The following is a 23,797-nucleotide window of genomic DNA, read 5'->3' as shown; positions in this document are numbered from 1 at the left end:
TTGGCGACAATAATAAATTTGTTATTAATGATTTGTGTTGGTATATCAGTGAATATACTCCTAATCTTAAAACGGAAGAGATGTTAAATAAAAGACTTAACTCAAAGACCCCGCTAAATGTATCATACCTTAAAAGAAGATGTCAACACGTTAAACTGGAACACACTACCTACACTAGGAATTTAGGTGTTCTTCAAGGAAAGCCACGATACCTCTGGCTCATTTTTTAAAAACCAGATGGGGAGGACGGTACTAATAAGAATAATGCGCTGTGTGATAATGCTAAGGTGAAACAACTTTGGGTTTCTCTTGATGGAACATTTTATCCGCGAGATAGATTGGAAATTGATTGGGAAAAAAATGATTATGCGGAAGCCTACAAGTCTTACCAAAAGGTGTGTGAAAGTAATGGTAATAATAATCCTATTTTGGATATGGTTGCGTTTCAAAAACTTTATACAATCTACACAATTGACCTGAGTTCTCAAAAAGAAACTATAAAGTCTAATAGAGTGGATACTTCTCTATACATTGAAAGAGGGGAGAGTGAAGAGGTTAATGCATATTGTTTGCTTTTGGAAGAAACAGAATTACAGATTAATACAGATAATGGTGTTATGATTAATATCACATAGATTTTTTCTCATAAATAAATGGTAGGGGTATATGTTAATCAAATCAATCTTAATAAATTAACATCTTGTATTCAAAATCAAAAGCCTTGTATTATTAATGTTAATACAATTCAAAGAAAAGGATGTTTTACTCACACACACACAAGTAAAAACACTAAATGATACTGGTTCACTTAAAATTAAAATGACAAAACCTATGTTAAAGAAATATTCAATAGACGAGTCAAGAGGAGGATTTCTCCCGTTTCTAATTCCTTTATTTGCTGGTTTAAGTGCGGCGGGAGCATTGACTGGTGGTATTTCAGCAGCGGTATAAACTGCTAATGAAAGGAAGGCACAACTAAAAGCTCAAAAAGAATTGGAAAGACATAACAAGGAGTTGGAGAAACAAATTAGTGGAAGTGGTGTAATTGTAGATTTTGCTCAAAAACTTGAAAGTCTACCTGATAAAGCTAGATTGTTGGTTGGAGATATGCTTTCCTCTATCGCTCAAGCGGGTGTTAAACTAACTAAATGGGGTAATGGATTGTATCTTTCTCATAAATAAATGGATAAATGGTTTAAACAATTTGGAAAGAATACAACGTCAAATATAGAACTAGCTAAGTATTGTAAAACACTAAAAATTGATAATGTGGTTATTTGTATGAGAGATGAATTAATACATATAAATAAGAATACAAAGAATATTATTATGAATTTAGACACACAGAATGGTTCTCATTGGGTTTCTATTCATAATAGTCAGGATAAATATTATTTTGATAGTTATGGTATGCCACCACCTGTTGAAGTAATACAATTCTTACAGAATGGTGTTTATCAAACATTTCAAGTTCAAGAAATTAATTCTAAATGTTGTGGTCAATTATGTTTATATGTATTATTTCAACTCAACAATAATGAAAATTTTTATGATATCATTTTAAATCTAATATAAATGACTTATGTTGGAAAAGATGGTTCTATCTTTGGAAAATCCTCTCAGGATATTGATTTATCAAATTATTATACAAAGGCACAGGCTGAACGACAAAAATATAGTATAAGTAAAAATATTAATATGAAGAATACTTATAAATTAATCAGTTATCCAAACCCTACAGATGCGAATGACTTAATTAGATTGTGATTTATCACAATATATATTTTTAAAGAAAACAGCACGTTTTGTTAAACAAGTAAAATTTACAACCACAACACCTGGTTATACTGACCATACACCTTTCCTCATTGAATTTAACTACCTGCTTACAATTGAATTTTATAAAGAAGGACATATAGTTAATATGCGAATTAATAAATGGGGGTATGATATGCCTGATTTAGGGTATAATTGGTATTTTTCAATAAACTTAGAAGACCTACATGATTTGAATCAGTCTCGTAAAGAAGAATATTATCAACTTGGCGAGGATAAGGATTTATGTGGAAGTACAATTAGTAAACAACAAATACATGATTTTAAGAAAAGAAAAATATATGATAGTATAGCGATGGTTAGCATGACAAAGAAGGAAGGTAATGAGATAAGGATAGAAAGCCGAGGAATACAAACCGATTTGGTAGTGGGAAGATGGGGTGGTATTACCTGTCATAATATTAATCTCACATATATTTCTGATACATAAATGGCAGGAAAAAGACTACAAGAGAATTATAATTTTTGTATTCAGGGATACCTACAAGAAAAGGGTGCTCGGTATTACATACCTTATGATTTGGAGCATATATATGGAAATTTTGTCATTAAAAACTGGCCTTATACTGATATTGCTAAACCCACAAATAGAGACTTGTTTAAAATATTAAATAAAAATGAACTTCTCAAAGTTATGAAATATAAAACTCTTTTAGAAATCGTCAACAAATCTTATTGGTATCCTATTATGAGAAAAATAATTATAGATACAAGAATATCTCAAAATCCAGATGAGTATATGTATAAGATTCTTTGGGGCTCAAGCTCAAGGGTAGCAAGGGATGAGGAAGGAGTTGAAGAAGAGAAGGAGGAAAGAGAGAAGGAGGAGAAGGAGGAAAGGGAGAAAAAGGAGAAGGAGGGGAGGGAGAAAAAGGAGAAGGAGGAAAGAGAGAAAAAGGAGAAGGAGGAAAGGGAGAAAAAGGAGAAGGAGGAAAGGGAGAAAAAGGAGAAGGAGGAAAGGGGGGAAAAGGAGAAGGAGGAGAGGGAGAAAAAGGAGAGGGAGGAAAGGGAGAAAAGAGAGAAGGAGGAAAGGGAGAAAAAGGAGAAGGAGGAAAGGGAGAAAAAGGAAAAGGGGGAGAGGGAGGAAAGGGAGCAAAGAGAGAGGGAGGAAAAATATAAAAAGATGGAAATCAGTGAGATTCGTAAAAGATTGAGTGTATTACAGCAAATAAATCAATCTCAACGCACCGAAGAGGAAAATAAAGAATTAACGACTCTTACTAAGATAATGATTTTAAAAATGGTTGAGATGAGTTCAGCGAGGAGATTTACATGAAGAAGACAAAGATTTATGTGGTTGATGATGCTATTGACTTTAGTTGGTTTTTATTTGTAAATAAATGGAGGAGAGAGTGAAGGCATTCCTAAGGATTCTTTATGTTTTAAAAATGAAGATAGAAATGTATATGTTGAAAACCAAAAAGGTTTTGATACTCTGTCGGACTTTTTCTGATAAATAAATATGAGTTATTGTCTCAAATGTAAAAAGAAAACTAAATCTAAAAATATGTTATGTTAAAGTCTCTTTATAATACATAATACATAAGAAAAAACTCTTATGTTAAAGCTAAAAATAATAGAGTTTATCAAAAAGGAATATGTGAAGTGTGTGGCTCTAAAAAGTGCCAATTCATCTCTCCTAAAAGTGGAGGAGACATACAAAAGTTTCTGTCAGGAAGTAAATTTACAACAACTGGAATTCCGGGGGAATTACACCTTCCAGGGTATTCTTTCTGTGGTCCCGGAACAAACTTGGATAAAAGATTAGATGAGGCTAACAATCCTAAACCTTGGTCTAAACCAAAAAATAAGGTTGATGAAGTGTGTATGAAGCATGATATTGCTTATGGGAATACCACTACATTGGATGAAAAACATGAAGCAGACAGAGAAATGTTGTATAATTTGTCTTTGATACGAAATCCTACGTTGAGAGAGAAAGTTGATAGGTTTATTGTAAAAAAAATGATAAGTGCTAAATTGAAACTTGGTCTTGGTTATTCCTCAAAAAACGATTAGGCTCTAATGATGTCATCAAGACTGAGGAGCTTTTGGCCAAAGAATTACATAAACCTATAATCACAAAGTTTAAAAGAAGGAAAGTTTATTCTAAATACACCGACCACATATGGTCCGCTGATTTAATCAAACTAAATAATGATAAGGGATACAGGTATGCTTTAACCGTTATTGATTTGAGGAGTAGATTTGCCTGGGTTGTTCCTTTGAAAAACAAGAGAGGTGATACTTTAATGTTAGCCTTTAAGCTAATATTTGATAGGAATAAAAGGAAACCAAAGAAGTTATGGACTGATGAGGGAACAGAGTTCTATAACAAAATATTTATGAAATTTCTTAAGGGGGAGGGTATTAAATTATACAGCACCTTTAATGAAGGAAAAGCAGTTGTTATTGAGCGTTTTAATCGTACTTTGAAAGAGAGACTATATAAAAAATTCACACAACTCGGTTCTCAAAAATGGGTGTATTTAATTCAGGATATTGTAGATAATTACAATAATACAGTTCATTCTTCAACAAAATCAAAACCATCGGAAACATTTACAAAATTAGAATATGAAAAGGAGATTAATTTGAGAAATCCCAAGTTTAAAGTTGGTGATATTGTAAGAATATACAAATGGAAAAGTCATTTTGAGAAAGGTTATACACAAAAATGGACTCGTGAATTATTTAAAATCATTGATGTAATGGATACTGTCCCTTGGACCTACAAATTATATGATTTAAATGGAGAAGAAATCTTGGGTTCATTTTACTCGCAGGAATTACAAAAAACACAAGTAAGCAGATAATACCCTTGAAAATAATAAATAAATAAATAAAATGTAATGGGGATACGTTTTTAAATCTGTGAACCCCAAACACAGAATCCCACAACTTTTTAGTTGGGGCTTAACTTTTGTGTGTACAATGGGGATACGTTCTTGAGATCTGTGAACCCCAAACACAGAATCCCTCAACTTTTCAGTTGGGGCTTAACTTTTGTGTGTACAATGGGGATACGTTCTTGAGATCTGTGAACCCCAAACACAGAATCCCTCAACTTTTCAGTTGGGGCTTAACTTTTGTGTGTGTGTATGTGTGAGTGAGTCATAATAATATACAAACCCTAACCCAACCCCATCCCCAACCCAGCCCCATCCCTAACCCAACCCCATCCCTAACCCAACCCCATCCCTAACCCAAACCCATCCCTAACCCAACCGCATCCCTAACCCAACCCATCCCTAACCCAACCCCAACCCTAAACCAACCCCATCCCTAACCCAACCCCATCCCTAACCCAACCCATCCCTAACCCTCACATTCAAAATCCCAACCCTAACCCAATCCCATCCCTAACCCAACCCCAACCCTAACCCTCACATTCAAAATCCCAACCCTCACCTAACCCCATCCCTAACCCAACCCCATCCCTAACCCTCACATTCAAAATCCCACCCTAACCCTAACATAATCTTTTTTTTCTTCTTCTTTAAAAATACGTATTTCATTTTTTTTTCCTCTTCCCTCCAATTCTGTCTTTCAAGGCTTTCAAGTTCAAAGAAGTAGAAATGGGAAGAAAGAATTTTCCAGCATTTTCTTCCTCGAACTTTCTTGATATTGCTTAAATCAAGCGTCATTAAACAAAGAACATTGTTCATTGCTTTAGAATCCAAAGAGTCTCCAAGATGGACCCCACAGGTAGAGTCTCCAAAATAAAACCAACTTTCCAAGTTCCCAAGGTATAACCACATTCCTGTTGAGCCTCCAAGATAGGTATCACATTCCGAGTCATCAAAACAAACCCCCCATTCCGAGTCTCCAAAAATATAACCATCTTTCCAAGTCTCCAAGGAAGAACCACAATTTTCAGAAATATTGGGGTTTCCGTGATAAGTCTCACATAGTATAACTGCGGACCATCAGGGAAAACTTCCCTTTCCCAATTTTTTTGGGTTTCTATGATGTGTCTCACATAGTATAACTGCGGACCATCAGGGAGAACTCTCCTTGCCCAATTTTTTAGGGTTTCTATGATGTGTCTCATATAGTATAACTGCGGACCATCAGGGAGAATTCCCGTTTCCCAATTTTTTAGGGTTTCTATGATGTGTCTCACATAGTATAACTGCGGACCATCAGGGAGAACTCTCCTTGCCCAATTTTTTAGGGTTTCTGTGATGTGTCTCACATAGTATAACTGCGGACAATCAGGGAGAATACCCGTTTCACAATTTTTTAGGGTTTCTATGATGTGTCTCACATAGTATAACTGCGGACCATCAGGGAGAACTCCCCTTTCCCAATTTTCGGAAATTTGTGGGTCTCCAATGTATGACTTGTATTCTGGCTCATCAAGGTAGAACTTGTTCAGTGGGTTTTGTTTTGATAACTCACAACAAGTATCATCATGGTAAAACTCTTTTTCAGGATTTTGTGGATCTCCAAGGTATAACTCTTTGGCTGGGTCATCAAGGTAGAACTCGTTCTGGGGGTCTTGGTTGTTAAAAATGTCTTCAAACAAAAAATAACTTCATCCCAAGTTGTGTTAAAAGCAGAATTTTCATTTCGTATCTCAGATACAATTTCCTGTGAAAGAAAATAACAATGTATTAATTTAATACAATATTTTTATTTGTATAAATCAAGCTCTATGAATATTAAAATAAACTTTGTTAACTCTTACACGAGTCTCATCTAAAAAAAAAAAAATTAAAATAAATAAGTAAATAAATAATTAATTAATTAAATAAATAAATAAATAAATAAATAAACAAACTACCTCCATTGATAAGAGGTTCGAGTCCAGTTCATCAATCTGAAGGTTGAGTTCTACACAGGTAGTAGGACTCCAAGGATTAGCAAAGTTATCCCATTCCATTTCGACATAGTAGTCCATTCTCAAGTGAAGCAGAAAGCGTGTTTGAAAAAGCCTGTGTGGTCGGTGCCTTTTATAAGGACTGGGTGTGTCATTTCCTGTGGAAATTCCCTGGGCATGTCTTAACTGGAAATGATGTGATGGAAATTCCCTGAAAATGCTGTAATGTCTTAACTGAAAATGATACAATGGCAGAGTTTATAAAGTGGGTGGGGTTAACAAAAAGTGGGCGGGGCTTAGTAAAAAAGTGGGCGGAGCTTAGTTAAAAAAAGCGGATGGAGCTTACCAAAAGTGGGCGGAGCTTACCAAAGTGGGCAGAGCTTAGTAAAAAAAAGTGAGTGGGGCTTACCAAAAAGTGGGCGGAGTTTACCAAAAAGTGGGCGGCACTGGAGGCGCTCAGACAAGAACATTGAGGGAGGTTTACCATTTTATCTTAGCTCAGTTAAAATATCTTAATAAAGAACCAAACTCAAACATCTTTTTTGTTAATATATTAGATGGTGAAGGGAGTGGCAAGAGAATTAAATTATTTCCCACGCATAAACAAATATTTGTAGGGTCGATATTTGAGTGGTCTACTCGGGATCATTGATAGTAAGAGTACCATAAGACCAAGGGGGAATCATTGTTTGAGTGGTCTAATGAACAACATTAAGGATAGGTGTCAAAAGGCTAAAAGGTTCGTAAAGAGGTGAGAGGAAAATGAACATGTAAGTGAATGGGTCGATGTTTGAGTGGGTCAAAGATAATCTGCCAAATGATATGTAGAAGAAGGATTATAGGTCTATAAGGGAAAACAAATATTTGTAATGTTTGAGTGGTCTAATGAACAACATTAAGGATAGGTACTATAGACAAAAGGTTCATAAAGATGAGGGTGGGAGAAATAGAGGTGTTAATGGGCAATGAGGTTAAGAGGAAAATTAACATGTAAGTCAATGGGAAAATGAGAGTGTCCCAGAAGCAACATATATACACTACTGCCCATCAAAATATCATTCAAAAAGGGATGTAAAGAAAGTGATTTGTTATAGAAAGACCCCTAGGCTTGGAAGAAGTATTTGAATGTCTTGATACTAAAGAAGATCAACAAGCATTCTGAGTATTGCGCTGCAATACATGTCCCCTACCAAAGTTCAAAGTGCCATAACTTTGTCAAAAATGATCGAATATGCAAATTTATGCACGGTTGATGCTGGTTTTCAAACTTGATCTGAGGTATGCTGAGACACATCTGTGTCACGCCTCACCTCATTGATAAGCCCGCAAGGTCGCTCCGTGGAGCAGCCTGCACGTATTGCACTGTGTGAATTATATAATTACCAACTCACGGTCTGAGGTACTAGCGATTCAAGAGATATTCATATTTAAAAAAAAAAATTTTCGTTTAATTAACGATATCTGCCAAACCACATGCCCTATCGCAAATTCTAAAAGGACATTTTAGTAGACTGACATGCTGAACAGATCTGTGAAGTTTCCCCTCGATGGGATCAAAAATGAGGGAGGAGCTCGGTTTTAAAGGTTCATGCTTAAAAACGTCATAACTCTGAAACCATGTGATGCATGACGTCATGCTCGCTGACGTTTTGTTCGTCATGGGTATGCGATTCTGCCTGCAAAGATTGGCCTCGATCTGTTCAGCCGTTGCAGAGAAAAAGGGTTTTTCATGTTTTCACGAAAAACAATATGGCGGCCGAACCACGTGACCTGTGACGTCATAATTACCATTAAAATATTCTGCAGACCGAGTCCCTCCTATGGTGACAATTTGATCTCAATCGGTCCTATTATTGCAGAGAAAATCTTTTTTAAAGGAAATTAAAACTTAAAATGGCACTGAGTTAAGGATCATCAGAGTTATCAGAATTCCAAAAGTTCAAAGAGCCATAACATTGTCAAAAATGATCGAAACGTCGTGAAGTTCGAACTTGATCTGTAACTTATCATGAGGAAACTATGTGTCAAGATTGAAATCATTAGCGTTAAGAGTTTAGAAAAAAGGTCCGGAAAACTGTTCTTTGCGTGACGGACTGACGGACTGACGGACGGAGGGACGGCGTGCAAACCTATAGTCCCCTCCGGTGTACACCGGTAGGGGACCAACAAGACATTTTCAGAATAGCAGCTGCTTGGGAAAGATTGAGCAAAAAATGTGGGAAATTAATTAACGGCAGATGGTGTAACTCCAGTGAAAGAGGATGAAATCAATTTGAGGTGTGGCCAAAAGTTTAACTGGCTTATGAATGACGAAAACCCAAGAAATAAAAGGCAGAAGTGGTAGTTGTAAATCAAGGAATGACATGTAGTATTGATTTGGAAGGGATCAGAGCAGCATGAAATGAATGAAAATGGAAAAGCAGTGAAACCTGATGAGATAGATACCATTGGAAGTATGGATGTGTTTTGGTGAATATGGGGTCCATGTCCTGAATAAACAATTAAATTGTGTTGGGATAAGAGAGGAAATTCGAAAGGCATTGAGGCAAAGTGTTCTGGTACCAATATTTATAGGAAAGGTGGACATTCAAAATTGCAAAAACTACTTGGGAAGTAAACTACCACATATCTTTACGATATGGGAGAGAATCATGGATCAGAGATTGAGACGAATCGTGGAAATAGATGAAGTTCAATTCGGATTCATGCCTGGAAGAAGTACCACGAATATCCTTTTAGTTTTGAGAAAAAATGATGGGGAAATACTGGGAAGGTCAAAATAACACAAAGTTTGTACTTATTGATATTGAGAAGGCTTATGATCGTTTGTATCAAGAGGAAGTGTGGAGATGTGCAAGAATTTGTGGAGTCCCTGATAAGTATGTACAACTATTACAGGACATTTATAAGGAATGCCAGACAAGAATAAGAAACAGTGTAGGAGAGATTGGGAGTTTTGAGGTTGAGGTTGGATAGCACCGAGGATCAGCACTGAGCCCCTTCCTCTTCCTGATTGTCATGGATTTTCTAACTGAGAACGAGAGACAGGAAGTGCCACTGTCAGTGGTGTTTGCAGATGTCATTGAGCTCCAGTCGTGGCCAAAAATATTAGCACCCTTGCACTTTTTTCAAATAACTCACAATTTTCTCTAAAAATAAGTTGAAATTGGCAAAAGTATTTGGTCTCAACAATTCTTTATTTCACTGTTAATATTACAGAACCATTGTTTTTTATTCAGAACTTAATATATCCTTTAAAATCAGGAAATAAAAATAAATGGCATTGACAAAATTATTGACACCCTAGACTTAATATTTGGTATCACAGCCTTTGGACAAAATAACTGCAGTGAAGCACTTCCCATAGCCATGAATGAGCTTCCTCCACCTCTCTGCTGGCAGTTTGGCCCACTCTTCTTGTGCAAACCGCCTCAGCTCTCTCAGATTTGAAGGGTGCCTTCTCCCAACTGCTGTTTTCAGATCTCCCAACAGGTGTTCAATGGGATTTAGATCTGGAGTCATTGCTGGCCACTTCAGAACAGTTCAGCGTTTTGTCTTGAACCATTCCTGGGTGCTTTTTGAAGTGTGTTTGGGGTCATTGTCCTGCTACAACACCCATGACCTTCAACGGAGACTCAGCTTTCTGACACTGGGTTGAACATTGTGCTCCAAAATGCCTTGGGAATCTCCTGATTTCATGATGTCATGTACACATCCAAGGTACCCAGTACCAGAGGCAGCACAGCAACCCCAAAACATCACTGAGCATCCTCCATGTTTGACTGTAGGAAAGGTGATCTTTTCTTTCAAGGCTTCATTTTGTTTTCTGTAAACATAGAGATGATGTGCTTTACCAAAAAGCTCTAACTTGGTCTCATCTGTCCGCAGGACATTCTCCCAGAAGGATTTGGGCTTGTTCAGGTGTGTTTTGGCAAACTCCAGTCAGGCTTTCTTATGTCTCTCTCTCAGCAGTGGGGTCCTCCTGGGTCTCCGACCATAGAACCCCCTTTCATTGAGTTGGCGACGGGTGGTGTGAGTTGAAACTGTCTTACCTTGTGTCTGAAGGTCAGTTTGAACCTGTTTGGCAGTTGATTGAGGTGCTTTCTCCACCATTCGAACAATCCTTCGCTGCAATCTCCGATCAAGTTTTCTCTTGCGGACACGTCCATTGAGGTTGGCTACAGCGCCATGGGCCTTAACCTTCCTGATAGCATTGCGTACGGTGGACACAGGAACATGAAGGTCTCTGGAGATGGACTTGTAGCCTTGAGATTGTCCATACTTGGCTACAATCTTGTGTCTGACCTCAGACAATTCTCTGGGTTTCTTTCTTTCCTCCATGCTCATTGCAGTGCACACAGTGACACAAAACGCATTTTCTCGATTAAAACTGGTTGAATGAGTGATTTTTTTTATTGCAGGCACCTGCAACTCACCACAGGTGAGTTCATTTCCAAAGTAAAGGAGAACCATCTGCTTGAAATCGAATTATTTCGAACAACTTCTAAATTGTGCAAATAATATTGTCAGGGCCATTTTAGGATTTCTGTGTGGAATAAGCTAAGATTTAGTAATTGTTCAGCTTTATTTGTTTTATTCCTCTGCAATCCAAAGAAATACATGTGTGGATACCAAAATATTTTTTAATCTCAACAATTTTCTGGAAGAAATGGTGCATTATTTGAAAAAAGTGCAAGGGTGCCAATGTTTTTGGCCATGACTGTATGTGGTGGGGATGATGAGAATATGACTGAGTATCTTGAGAAATGGAGAAAAGTGCTGAAATATAAGGGTATGAAGGTGAGTATACCAAAGACTCGATATATGGATTGGCAATTTTAGCCAAGGAAAGAGGATCGTGTTGAAGATCTGGAGAAAGAGTGTCGCTTCAAGTGTCTGGGGTCATTGTTTGCAGAAAATGTAAATATGGAAATGTGAAATTAAGTAACGTATTCATTCTGGTTAGAATAATTGGAAGAAGTGCAGTGGAGTGTTGTGTGATAGAAAAGTATCACTAAAACTGAAAGGAAGAATTTACAAGACAGTTGTGAGACCGGCATTGTTATATAGTGCGGAAACTTGGGCAACATCAAGGAAAGAGGAACATAACCCGATGTATATGAGATCGGGATGCTGAGGTGGATGTGTGGAGTGACAAGAAAAGACAAGATTAGGATCCAATACATCAGGAGGTTAGTGAGGATCGTGGAAGCATGGAAGAAAGTATCCGAGAAAAGATTAAATTGGTTTGGTCATGTGATGAGGAGAGAGAAAGAGTATATGGTGAGGTGACTGATGGAAATGGGACTGCAAGGGAGAAGGAGAAGAGTTAGGACTAAAAACAGAAGGATGGATGTGATGGCGAGAGATTTAAAAGTTGTGGGATTGGAAGGAGATTGGCTGACTGACAAGAGGAGATGGAGAACGGTTATCAACCAGCATTGTGGTGACCCTAAGTAAAAATTGGACCAGGTTCCCGAAGATCACCTGAATCAGGATCAACAGTCAATGACGTCATAAAATATGAAAATTTTGTTCATGTGCAGAATCTGGTCACGTGATTGGTTAATTGGAAGATCTATCGATGCTTATTACAGCGATCTATGTTTACATTTCATGTTTTTAGCACCCCTCATCAGTTAGGGCAGGAAATTTTAACGTTTTAGGCCTGATTTCAACCCATTAATGAGTGCAGATTTTGATGCGGCCAATATAACATCGTGAGGCATCAGATATGCAGCTTGTGGCAAAGTTTCATTCAAAATCGTGTGTTTGGTTCAAACGATAATGACTGAAGAGTTTACAGACTCACTCACTCACTCACTGAATGACTTACCAATGAACAACGAATGTCCAGGTGATCTAAAAAGGAGTGAAGCCAAAAAAAAAAAAGGATATATATATATATCATACACACATATGTATATTGTTACGTTTGTAGGGGGTAAACAATGATTACCTTAGATTCAGGTAGAATTGCACAGGTAATATGCTCCGAATATCGTGTACCCGTCTTGATGTATATGTCAGGCCGTATGTCGTGTAAGCTTGTATCTTCGTGCCGATGAGAGGGGTGGGGTTTGTTAATTAGCTAGGGATTATGGGTAAATTAATCCCCTGTATGTAATGGCCTCTGTTATTATTCCTCTGTTCATTATGACACACGCAGCCCACACACATAGTAAGAATTCGCCCATTTATGACACCAAATAAAAACCAACTGGAAACAGGACATTCATCACTACCGCGGATAACATCGACCTGGTGAGCACACAGGCACAAAGGTCCATGAGGCCACCACCTGAAGAGCAGTGATTGGTCCGGCATTTGATTGGCACAAGGAGTGTTAAGATGGAACTCACTGATAGGAGCGGACACAGAGATGTCATGGGATGACATCAGAGCCTCGAGTACAAAACAATTAGGATGGTGGACATTTTCTTTCGGGTTCTGGATCTGGTGGTGAATGGTTGTGTCCCGAGATCGCTCTTCTTCTTTCATTCTCGAGTTCTGGCTTTTGACAAGAACGGTCGAGGCTCTGGACTTCCTCGCATCGTCTGGCTGTGGTGTTGGTGAACAAGATCATGAGGATAAGTGCGGCTGGAAGAGCGAGCTGTGCGCCAAGGCCTACTGCGTACCAACAAGCGTGTTTTTGCACGCAAGGATGTAGAGGCCTCAGACAATCTTTGACGATTCCTGACAAGATTCATAAGCAGCTTCGAGCTAAGTGCCACAAATCACACATATTTATTTTCCAGTTATTTTTTCCCTTGTGTTGTAATCAAGTCTGTGTGTGGGCGCTATAATTAAGAATTTAGTTTTATCGTGCATTCTTTGTGACTGGCATTTTCTTTTATAAAGCCGGTATTTTTGTACAATTTAATTCTGTGTCGGGTTCGAGTTGATTATTGCAGGGTCAAAGACGTCGGGTGGACCCATGCAGGTAAGCGCTCACGGCTTCTCCTCCACTTGCTCCTTGCACTTATAACGACAGTCCACCATCGAATTGAATGCCTCGCAGTTAAAGCTCGTTTGGTCATCCGTGTTGCCCTGTGGTGTTCACCAGAGGGCAGGCACACGACAATATATATATATATATATATATATATATATATATATATATATATATATATATATGTATATATTGTGAGAAACCACCGGTGAAACCACCTGTTCTCACCCAGATTTGGTGCCCCGCCCACCGCGTGACGTGGCCTCCTGGGAGCCTCACGCGATCGGGAGGCGATTCGGCACGTGATTGGTGGAGAGTCGAGAGAGCGCGGTCGCCATCTTATGCGACGCACACGGCTCGAAGGCTCCGAGTGGGAAATATCATAAAAAGGGTTTTCCTTGAAGCCTCCGGACAGCCGAGTTGGGCTGGTCGAATACCGTTCTGTATTTTACGAGCGAGTAACTCCAGAAGAGAACGAGTGATTCCCGGCTTCGTGTTGGAGCTACTGGCCGACCGTTCCTGGCGGCCTTGTGCGGTATTCCATCCTGGTATCCTCCGAGTCCCGGAGCCCGTCGATTGGAGCCGCGAGTGAACTTACCTGCGTCCTGTTGGAGCGTCTGTTGCCGACAGTTCCTGCCGGCTTGTGCAGCATATTCCCTTTTGTTACCTTTCATGGTTTTTGTGATCGAGCTAATAAATAATCGTGCCTTACCCCTAGAAGGCCGATTAAAACACAATTGTGTTTATTGCGTCTCTTTTGGTTCACTACGTGGATTACTTGAAGCCCGGACATTTACGTCCGTATTCCGTGCTGGGATACATTCCACAGACGGGATCGCGACAAATGGGTTGCTCGTCCTAGGATCATTCAAGTAAGAGCCATTCGATTGAGACGGGAATTCTGCAGTGGACGACATCTTCTGGCATCTGTTCATCGCCTTCTCACCAGCGGACGCCGTCTTGGAGGAACTTTCTCGCCGTAGGACGCTGTCTTGGGCAGAGAAGTGAATAGCCTCGGATCCCTCCAAACAACCGACAAAGAATAAGCGAATAGCCTGGGATCCCTCCAAACAACCGAAAAAAAAAAAAAAAAAAAACGTGAGTATTTGTACGTGGTATTTTTCTCATTGGCAATTTGATGTGCGGGTGATATTGCGTAGTTGTGTCGTATTTCCCCAACAGAGCGTTGTGTTTGAGCGTTGTGTTTGAGGTTGTGTTTTGTGCCTGGTCGTATGATAACTCGTAGCCAAGCTATGTCGACCAGGGAAGTGAGAGTTCAACCTGATCATGTTGACAGTCACGTGGGTGGCGGGTTGAGCGACGCAAGCAGCCTTGACCCGGTCACTCAACCCGAGATGTTAGGAAGCGATCCCATCATGACTAAATGCATGCGTTCGCCCTTGTGGACCGGGCTGACTCCGGTTCAACAACTTGACATGTATAACAGGGAGAATGACAGGGCAGAGGCAGAGCGTGCGGCAGCAGCAGAGAGAGAGCGTGCAGCAGCAGAGGGAGAGCGTGCGGCAGCAGAGAGAGAGCATGCGGCAGCAGAGAGAGAGCGTGCGGCAGCAGCAGAGGGAGAGCGTGCGGCAGCAGCGAGAGAGCATGCGGCAGCAGAGAGAGAGCGTGCGGCGGCAGCAGAGAGAGAGCATGCGGCAGCAGAAGCTGAACGCGTCAGAGAGCATGAGTTGCGAATGTTGACTGAACGACTGCGGGCAGAGGGGTCTGCTGCAAGAGTCCCGGAAACTGTTCATGTTCGTTTGCCGGACTGGACGGGAGACACGAAGCCAGAAGCGTATCTGGAGATGGCGGAGAAGTTGTTGGCTGCCGGTGGCATTGATGAGAGCTTGTGGGTCGGCCATCTTGTGAGCCATCTATCTGAGAAGGCGAGGGAGGTATATGCGAGGATGGCAACCGAGGACGCAAACAAATACAGGGCATTGAAGGCCGAGATTTTGAATGCCTATGCGGTGTCCGCATGTATTTATAGGAGAAATTTTTTCAGCTGGACTCGTGAGTCCAGTCAAACCTATGAGGAACATTCGCGGGCCTTGTTGGAACAGCTGCAGAGATGGTTCAAGGGGAGCAAGGTGGAGTTACCTCAAGCGGTTGCGGAACTCCTGGTGCGTTACCGTATCGATCAACAGCTTCCGCCTGACTTAGCATTGTTTCTTGTCGACAAAGACACTGTTTCCTTGGCAGACTGCGTCAACCTTATTGATAAACATGTTTTGGCGTGCAAAATGCTGCAAGTCACGCAGTCGCGTCGTAAGACGGAGGAGTCTGCGATCAAGACCGCCCCCCGTCTGCCCGGCGGCTGGATCGAGGGGAGGGGTTCTCCGATGCCCTCCACTGGTGGCGGTCGCGAGCCGCAGACCAGGGCAGGGCCCTGGTGCGATTTCTGCAAACGCGTGGGGCACGGTGAAAACCGCTGCTTCTCTAATCCCGCTAGTCCGGCCTACCGAGGCAACCCTCCTGTTAAGTCGGAGGGAGATCAGTGGAGCTCATCCGCCGGGCCCTCGCACACGACGGTGGCATCGGTGACCGAGGTCACTGCCACCGAGGCTAATTCCATTCATCCACTGTACCAGGATTATTCAGGGACAGCCTTAGTGGGTGGCCCTGATTCGATGCTGAAGTTTGAGGCCCAATACCTTCGGGATACTGGGGCGACACGGTGTGTTCTCCGGGCGGGGGTAGTTCCGGCCTCTCAGATGCGTTATACCGGCGAGTATACCCTCCTTCGGGGCATTGACCGGGTTCTTGGCCGGTATCCCCTTGCCGTCCTCGAGGTCCGGAGTGACATTTTTAAGGGTCCAGTGACCTGTGTGGTGGTACCCTACTACCCGATACCCGGGGTCTCCTTGCTGATTGGCAATGATGCCATGGCCAGGGAGGAGTCATTGACTCTGACCTGTGGGGGGGTCACTAGATCCCAGAGTAAACAGGCGGAGAGAGTGGCGGAGTCAGACATATCTTCACTCTGGCCCGAGGAGCCTAGCGCCTCGACTCCAGTTCCCGACGGTGACGTTGCGTCAGCTGAAGTCCACCCGAGCCTCCCGTCAAGCCACCCTCAGGTGCCGTGCTCCTCAGGGACCGCTCCCGCCATGTCGCGATTCAGCAGGAACGCTAATGCTAAGGTATATGTGGGAAACCTGGGCAATGGAGCAGCGAAAGCCGAGCTAGGGAGGGTCTTCGAACATTACGGACCACTCCGCAACGTATGGGTTGCTCGAAACCCACCTGGATTTGCAGTTGTTGAGTTTGAAGAGCCACGAGATGCTGAAGATTCGGTCAGAGCCCTTGATGGAAGGTTAATTTGCGGATCGCGTGTGTGCGTCGAGATGTCGAATGGCATGTCGCGGCGGCCTCGTTTCAGACGCCCTTTGGTCCGCAGGCCTTTCGACCCGAATGATCGATGTTACCAGTGCGGTGAAAGGGGTCATTACGCATATGACTGTTGTTCTCGACACCGGAGGAGTACCCGCCGCTCTAGGTCTCGGCCCGTTTCCTTCCTGTCAACGCTTCCCCCAACTTGAGTTTGGCCCCCTTGCCTCTCTATTGTGCTTTGTGTGAAGTGTAACTCTTGTAGGGTAGATATTAATGTGGTGTATGGTGTTAAAATGTGTGTGAAAAAAAAAAAAAAAAAAACCAAACTGGTTCATTGTTAACCTGTTAATGCCTGTTAATTGCCTGTGCGTTAATAATTGCGTATTGTTGCGTTGTTGCGTTATTGTTGTTAATAAGTGTTAATAATTGTTAATTGCGTTAATTGCCTGTTAGCGATTACCGCCATCATCTTGCCATGTGATTTGCACCTACTACAAATACTGGTTTTAAAAACGCCGTCTATTCGACGGGGTTTTTACTTAGGGGGGGAGGACTGTGAGAAACCACCGGTGAAACCACCTGTTCTCACCCAGATTTGGTGCCCCGCCCACCGCGTGACGTGGCCTCCTGGGAGCCTCACGCGATCGGGAGGCGATTCGGCACGTGATTGGTGGAGAGTCGAGAGAGCGCGGTCGCCATCTTATGCGACGCACACGGCTCGAAGGCTCCGAGTGGGAAATATCATAAAAAGGGTTTTCCTTGAAGCCTCCGGACAGCCGAGTTGGGCTGGTCGAATACCGTTCTGTATTTTACGAGCGAGTAACTCCAGAAGAGAACGAGTGATTCCCGGCTTCGTGTTGGAGCTACTGGCCGACCGTTCCTGGCGGCCTTGTGCGGTATTCCATCCTGGTATCCTCCGAGTCCCGGAGCCCGTCGATGGGAGCCGCGAGTGATCTTACCTGCGTCCTGTTGGAGCGTCTGTTGCCGACAGTTCCTGCCGGCTTGTGCAGCATATTCCCTTTTGTTACCTTTCATGGTTTTTGTGATCGAGCCAATAAATAATCGTGCCTTACCCCTAGAAGGCCGATTAAAACACAATTGTGTTTATTGCGTCTCTTTTGGTTCACTACGTGGATTACTTGAAGCCCGGACATTTACGTCCGTATTCCGTGCTGGGATACATTCCACAGACGGGATCGCGACAATATATATACATGAAGTGTATTCCTTTGTTTAAAGATACATTCTCTTTGACAGTTGTTGGAAAAACATGATGTCATCGAACATTCGTTGAAAGTTCAAGAAAAAGTCAAATTTTCACACCACCAGCAGAAGGTACAAGATTTGTAAATTATTTTCTTATCTTCAACAAATGTTGTTGCATGAATTTCACAACTAGGTCCATATGTTCTTTTCTGCCTTTGTGACAATAACCACTCCAGGAAATTTTGGATGATCTTGGACTTACCATGAAAAGACTTCAGTGTGAATTGGACAATAAAGTTGAAGAACGCAAAGAAATGAGAGACAGGTGCAATGAGCAGCGTGAAAAGGTGAGTTGGGTTTTATGTTTAAGCTGTCTTTTGCTTTAGTGGTACAAATTGTGCACTCAAATCAAAGATATCAATTTGCTTTTTCGTTTTAATCTACTTTTGTTTCTTCTCATCTTATTTCCTTCACTTATCAGGGTTTGTGTTGCGTACTATTCATTACACGAGATTATATTATTCTCTGCCACCCAAGTCATGCATCATGCGCATTATGTTGTGTTTGAACCTCAACGTTTTGGCAATGAAGAAGATATACAAGTGCAATTAGCTAATTGTCGTTGATAATTATATTTATTCCAGAAATATTTGATTTTTGAATGAGGGTGATTTCTAAATGGTAAATGACGGTAATTTTAATGAAGATTGAAGACTTAAATTTGGTTCATGAATGCATGTTGTTCACCTAATAACTTGTTCTTGTCATCTTGAAAGTCAATCAATCAATTGATGAAATTACCATACTCTTGACAGAGTGTTGTTGTCGCTGAAGCAGTTTCTTGGCATGGATTGTGATGGATGGTGTGCCGTTGACTTTCCAGTAGTCAGTCAGGGAAGGAATTTGTAATTTGTTCAGGGTTCCAGCGATAACTTTCCTTCTCTTTGTGACGGACACCATAGGATATTTAATGTCTACCATTGACCAGCGCTGACAGACTGGTCCTTCATTACAATATAATTTGAATGGAAGCCGGACAAACTCATGCCTTATCCTGCATGTGATATACCACTATATATGTATATATTTTATGTTGGAGGCTCCAGGCTCGGACTATATAGCCCCCATCGAGGCCAGGTCTTAAATAAGAGAGAGAAAAACGTGTATGATGAAAAGTGTGTGATGTTTGTTTGCAAGAAAGAGAGATCGAAGCTATCCCGGTAGCTGTAGTTTGAGTGAGACAGAAAGTAAGACAAGCAATCCTGACACGGAGAGTGTAAGATGGTTCCGGGCACCACTTTTACACTCCTAAGTCAGGACGGAAGTACTACCCTGGGCGGTTGCTGTCCACCACCTACTACCTTGCCAAAGTGACAGTTTCTAGCTGAGTTGAGATTCAAACCCAGGCTAGCATAGACAGTGCAAAGACGGGTGTGCATACCTCTGGATTCTAGGTCATCCCACCACTCCACCATCTTCAAACTAGATAACTTTAAAGGTAACATTTTAAAGAAATATGCAGTAATATTGACCCCTTCAGGACTTTCCTCATTCCAACCTATTTTTGCTGTCACTCAAAGCCTTATTAATATATGGGAATCATATCTATAATTCACAGAACCCAATATGCAATATCAGGAAAGCATAAAAATATATACTCCAAGGTATATTTTCTTAGGGCAACAATTCCTTGGAGTCAAATTTCTATATTTTCCATGAACCCAGAATTCCTATTTTACCTGAATATTGTTACGAGAAGAAAAACTGGAGATCCTTTTTTAAAATATAGACTAAACAGCTCATTTTTCATGGAATGTTATCCTCAATATTATTGTACTGAAAGTTCTTTATTTGTCCCCTACCAGGTTTCACAGGAGATGATTATAGATTTGCTCTCCGTTTATCCATCTGTCCGTCCATCTGTCTGTCCCACTTGGGGGTTTCCAGACTTTATTCCCATACCCATTAACATATTCAACGTAAACTTGGTACATGGCTTTATTATGATAAGTTACAGAACAAGTTCGAGTTTCAGGGCATTTCATCAATTTTTCAGAGTTATGTCCTTTGTGGACTTAGAAAATATCACATCAGGAGGGGACACGTATTTCAAGGCAATTATTGCACTTGTTGTATTTGTAATAGCTGAGGAAATGGCAAAACATCATATATGGTCAAAGATCAGACAAATATGGGGATATGATGGGAAATATATCTGCTGCTTCACCAAAAAATGTTGTTTTTTTGTACACATAATCGAGGCTCGTGTAAGAGCTAACACATTGAACATGAAAGCATGCACAGACACATAAAACATGCAATGAAGGGAGCGGGAGACAAGAGGGGGAGAAAGGGAAGCACACAAGCACAACAGAAGAGAACAGGGATGTCGGTAGATCTGTGGAAGGGGGAGGGCTGGGGGAGGCGGGAGGGGTTCACGGTATAAAGCAAATTAACACTTCCAGGAATTTCAGGAAAGAAGTTGGGGATTTAAAGAGGGAAATTTGGGGGTGTTTTAACGGTGGTAGAAAAGATCAAGGTTTTGGATGGGGGATGATAAGAGATGGTGGTAAACAGCTGTTTTAAAGAACTGGAGGGAGGAGAGGGGTTGAAGAGAGTGTTGGAGCTTGTTCAAGAGGCAGGAGAAAAGAGGAATGAAGGAGTGAAGGTGGGCAGAGAGTCTTGATTTTGGCAGTTTAACCATAAGAGGGTTGCTGGCAGATCTTGTGCGTCCTGCAGGAATATTTGAGGGACAGAGCACAGACAGAGCAGGTAGAAGACAGAAAGACCACCTACCTGCCTGTGGTGAAAGAGCGAAAGGCCCTCAAAATCAGCTCAATCGCGGGAGATTCCAATTATTCTGAATGTTTTTGGTTTCAACCGTGTAAAGCCGAGCTAGGTGTGAGGCAGGAGCACCAGCCCAGAGGGGAGAGCAGTATTCCATTGAGCTGTGGAGAAAAGATTTGTATGTGGTGAGTAGCTCATAAGTGCCCAGAAACGACTTCGCACGACGGAGGATGCCCAGTCGGCGACTGGTTTGGAGGCCAGCTTGGAAATGTGGTTTTCCCAGGAAAGATCATGGCAGATAGTGAGACCCAAAAGCTTGAGTGACAGAACTTCTTCAAGAGGATTGTTCAGAAGGTAGATGATGGGAGGATTGTCCAGATGGTCTTTTCTGAGAAACAAAGTGAGAGTGTGAGATTTGTCAGGATTGAAAGACACGTTCCACTTGTTTGATCAGTTTGTGATATTGTCCAGGCCTGCAGAGAGTGAGGAGGCTGCAGACTGCTGATCTGAGGGTTGGGATATGGAGCGGCAGAGAGTGGAGTCATCAGCAAAGAGAAAGACGATTTTCCAGAGAGTCGGACAGATCATTAATGAAGACCAGAAAAAGCACAGGGCCCAGAACACTGCCTTGAGGAACTCCAGCCTGAACAGGAAGGGGAGAAGGGAGAATTCTATTCAGGGCCACACATTGACTGCGACCAGAGAGAAAGTTCACAAGCCATGCGTGGAGATTTCCATGGATACCATAGGAGGAGAGTTTGGTGAGCAGGGCGGGGTGCCAGACCGTATCGAATGCACATGATATGTCAAGGGAGACAGCTCTGATTTCCTGTTTGGCATTGAGGACCTCCATCCATTGTTGAGACAACAGAAGCAGCATGTCCAGAGTAGAATGACCTGATCTGAAACAAAATTGATGATCCGAGATCAAGCTATTGGAGAAGAGGAAGGTTTTGACGTCAGAAGCCATGACCTTGCTGATTATTGGGAGCAGGCTGATTGGTCTGTAGTTGCAAGGATCTGTTTTTGCACCTTTCTTGTGTAACGTGGGAATGTTGGCTGATTTCCAAGCAGATGGCATATGACCGTGAGCAAAAGAGAGGGTGAAGAGAATTGAGAGTGTGTGAAAGAGCAGCAGAGCAGGATTTTAGGACCCGTGGACTGATGCCGTCTGGTCCAGTTGCAGAATCAGTGTCGAGGTTTGACAGAAACTTCTCCACATTGTCAGGAGAGAAGGACACAGAGTCCATGATCAGCTTGGTTCGACTGGGTAAGGTGGGTACCGAGAGACTTGGGTTTGGGACACAATATTTTGAGGCAAACACAGAGTTGAGGCATTCGGCTTTGTCACGTGCAGTGTTGGCTGTGTAGCCGTTTGAGGTAAGGGAGGGGGTGGGGGGGGGGGGGGGAACAAGCACCAGAAACAGATTTGACCAGACACCACCAGGATTTGGAGGAGGGAGACCGGTTTGAGAGTTCAGTCTTGAGAGTAGAGAGATATTGTTTCCTGGCTCTCCTGAGGGTAGACACACACTTGTTCCGGGCTTTGTGAAAGGAATGGTGATTGCCTTCAGTTGGATTAGCCATCCAAGAGACAAAGGCAAGTTGTTTCTGGGCAATAGCCTCACCACAAGATTCTGTGTACCATGGACGGGAGGAAGGGTATGACAACTGAAGACGAGATGGGATAAATCTGTGCATGAGAGAGAGCAGTTTACTTTGGAAGAATTCCCAGGAAGGGTTGATGTCAGAGGCAGTAGAGATGGGAGACCAGTCCAGATGATTGATGGCTGTTTGAAGACCATGCCAGTCGGCTTGAGTGAAATGCCAGACTCGTCGATGGTGAGGATGCTCTCTGAGAATGGCCAGAAAGATATCCACTTAAACAAGCAAATGATCAGATGAACCGATTAGAGCAGAAAAAGGGCAGCAGACATTTGCAGGGAAGTTTGTCATAACCAAGTCTAGAAGAGAAGATGCTCCGTTGACTGAGATCCGGGTCGGGAAATTGACAGATTGTGTCAGTCCCAATGAGTCGCAGAAGTCCTTTGCTGAGATGCCATGGCTATTTTACTCCACATGGAGAGTTCTTTACAATGAGCTATGTCTCATTTTTTTCTATTTAGCGCTTTCGGAGATATAGAGGTGCAAAGTTTTTCGGTTTTTCCAACATGGCAGCCGAACCACGTGACCGATGACGTCAGCATTATTATTTTTTTCTCCACTAATTTATGCCTATATGACGCTCAAGAAATTTCATCTTGATAGGATGAAGTTTTGTACTTGTCGAATTATGACGTCATAATGGAGGCACCTATGACATCATCATTAACATATTTTATTGCCCATGGAGAGTTCTTTACAATGAGCTATGTCTCAATTTTTTCTATTCAGCGCTTTCGGAGATATAGAAGTGCAATTTTTTTCGGTTTTTCCAAGATGGCGGCCGAACCACGTGATCTATGACGTCATAATTATCAATAAAAAAATTATACAGGTGCTCTCCAACTCGCGCCTCCAACATTGTTCAGTTGGAGGCGTGAGTTGCACCTATGGTGAAAATTTACTGTCAATCGGACCAACTGTTGCAGAGAAAATCATTTATTCTGTGCGGACAAACAAACAAACAGACAGATGAAAAATTACTCAGAGCGACACTTGGCAAAACAGAACAAAGTGGAATGGCACTCAGTGGAGCATCCTTTTAACCTCAAAAATAGTTGGTCATTGAATTCAGTTGGCTGATATGAAAATCATATTCAAATTTCAAGTCAATCGGATGAAAATTGAGGCTTTAGAAATTTGAAAAAAGCGGTTGATCTTGGGCCTACGTTGACCGTTTGGCCTACGCTGATCTCAAA

General features: G+C 41.8%; 1 protein-coding gene across 2 annotated transcripts in view; it reads left to right on the top strand.

The window, feature by feature from the left end:
- Positions 1-23,797, top strand: part of LOC137435368 (uncharacterized) — a 135,428-nt gene that overhangs the window by 46,556 nt on the left and 65,075 nt on the right. For both annotated transcript variants that reach the window (XM_078785381.1, XM_068129106.2), the window contains exons 9-10: positions 18,201-18,278; positions 18,386-18,496. In XM_078785381.1, the coding sequence (XP_078641507.1) occupies positions 18,201-18,278; positions 18,386-18,496 (189 nt within the window). The remainder of the gene's footprint in view (positions 1-18,200; positions 18,279-18,385; positions 18,497-23,797) is intronic.

This window comes from Myxine glutinosa, chromosome 1 (genome assembly GCF_964187855.1).
Source record: "Myxine glutinosa chromosome 1, kmMyxGlut1.1, whole genome shotgun sequence".
NCBI lineage: Eukaryota > Metazoa > Chordata > Myxini > Myxiniformes > Myxinidae > Myxine > Myxine glutinosa.
The sequence above is the reverse complement of the archived record's forward strand: the minus strand, read 5'-3'. Positions and strand labels throughout refer to the sequence as shown.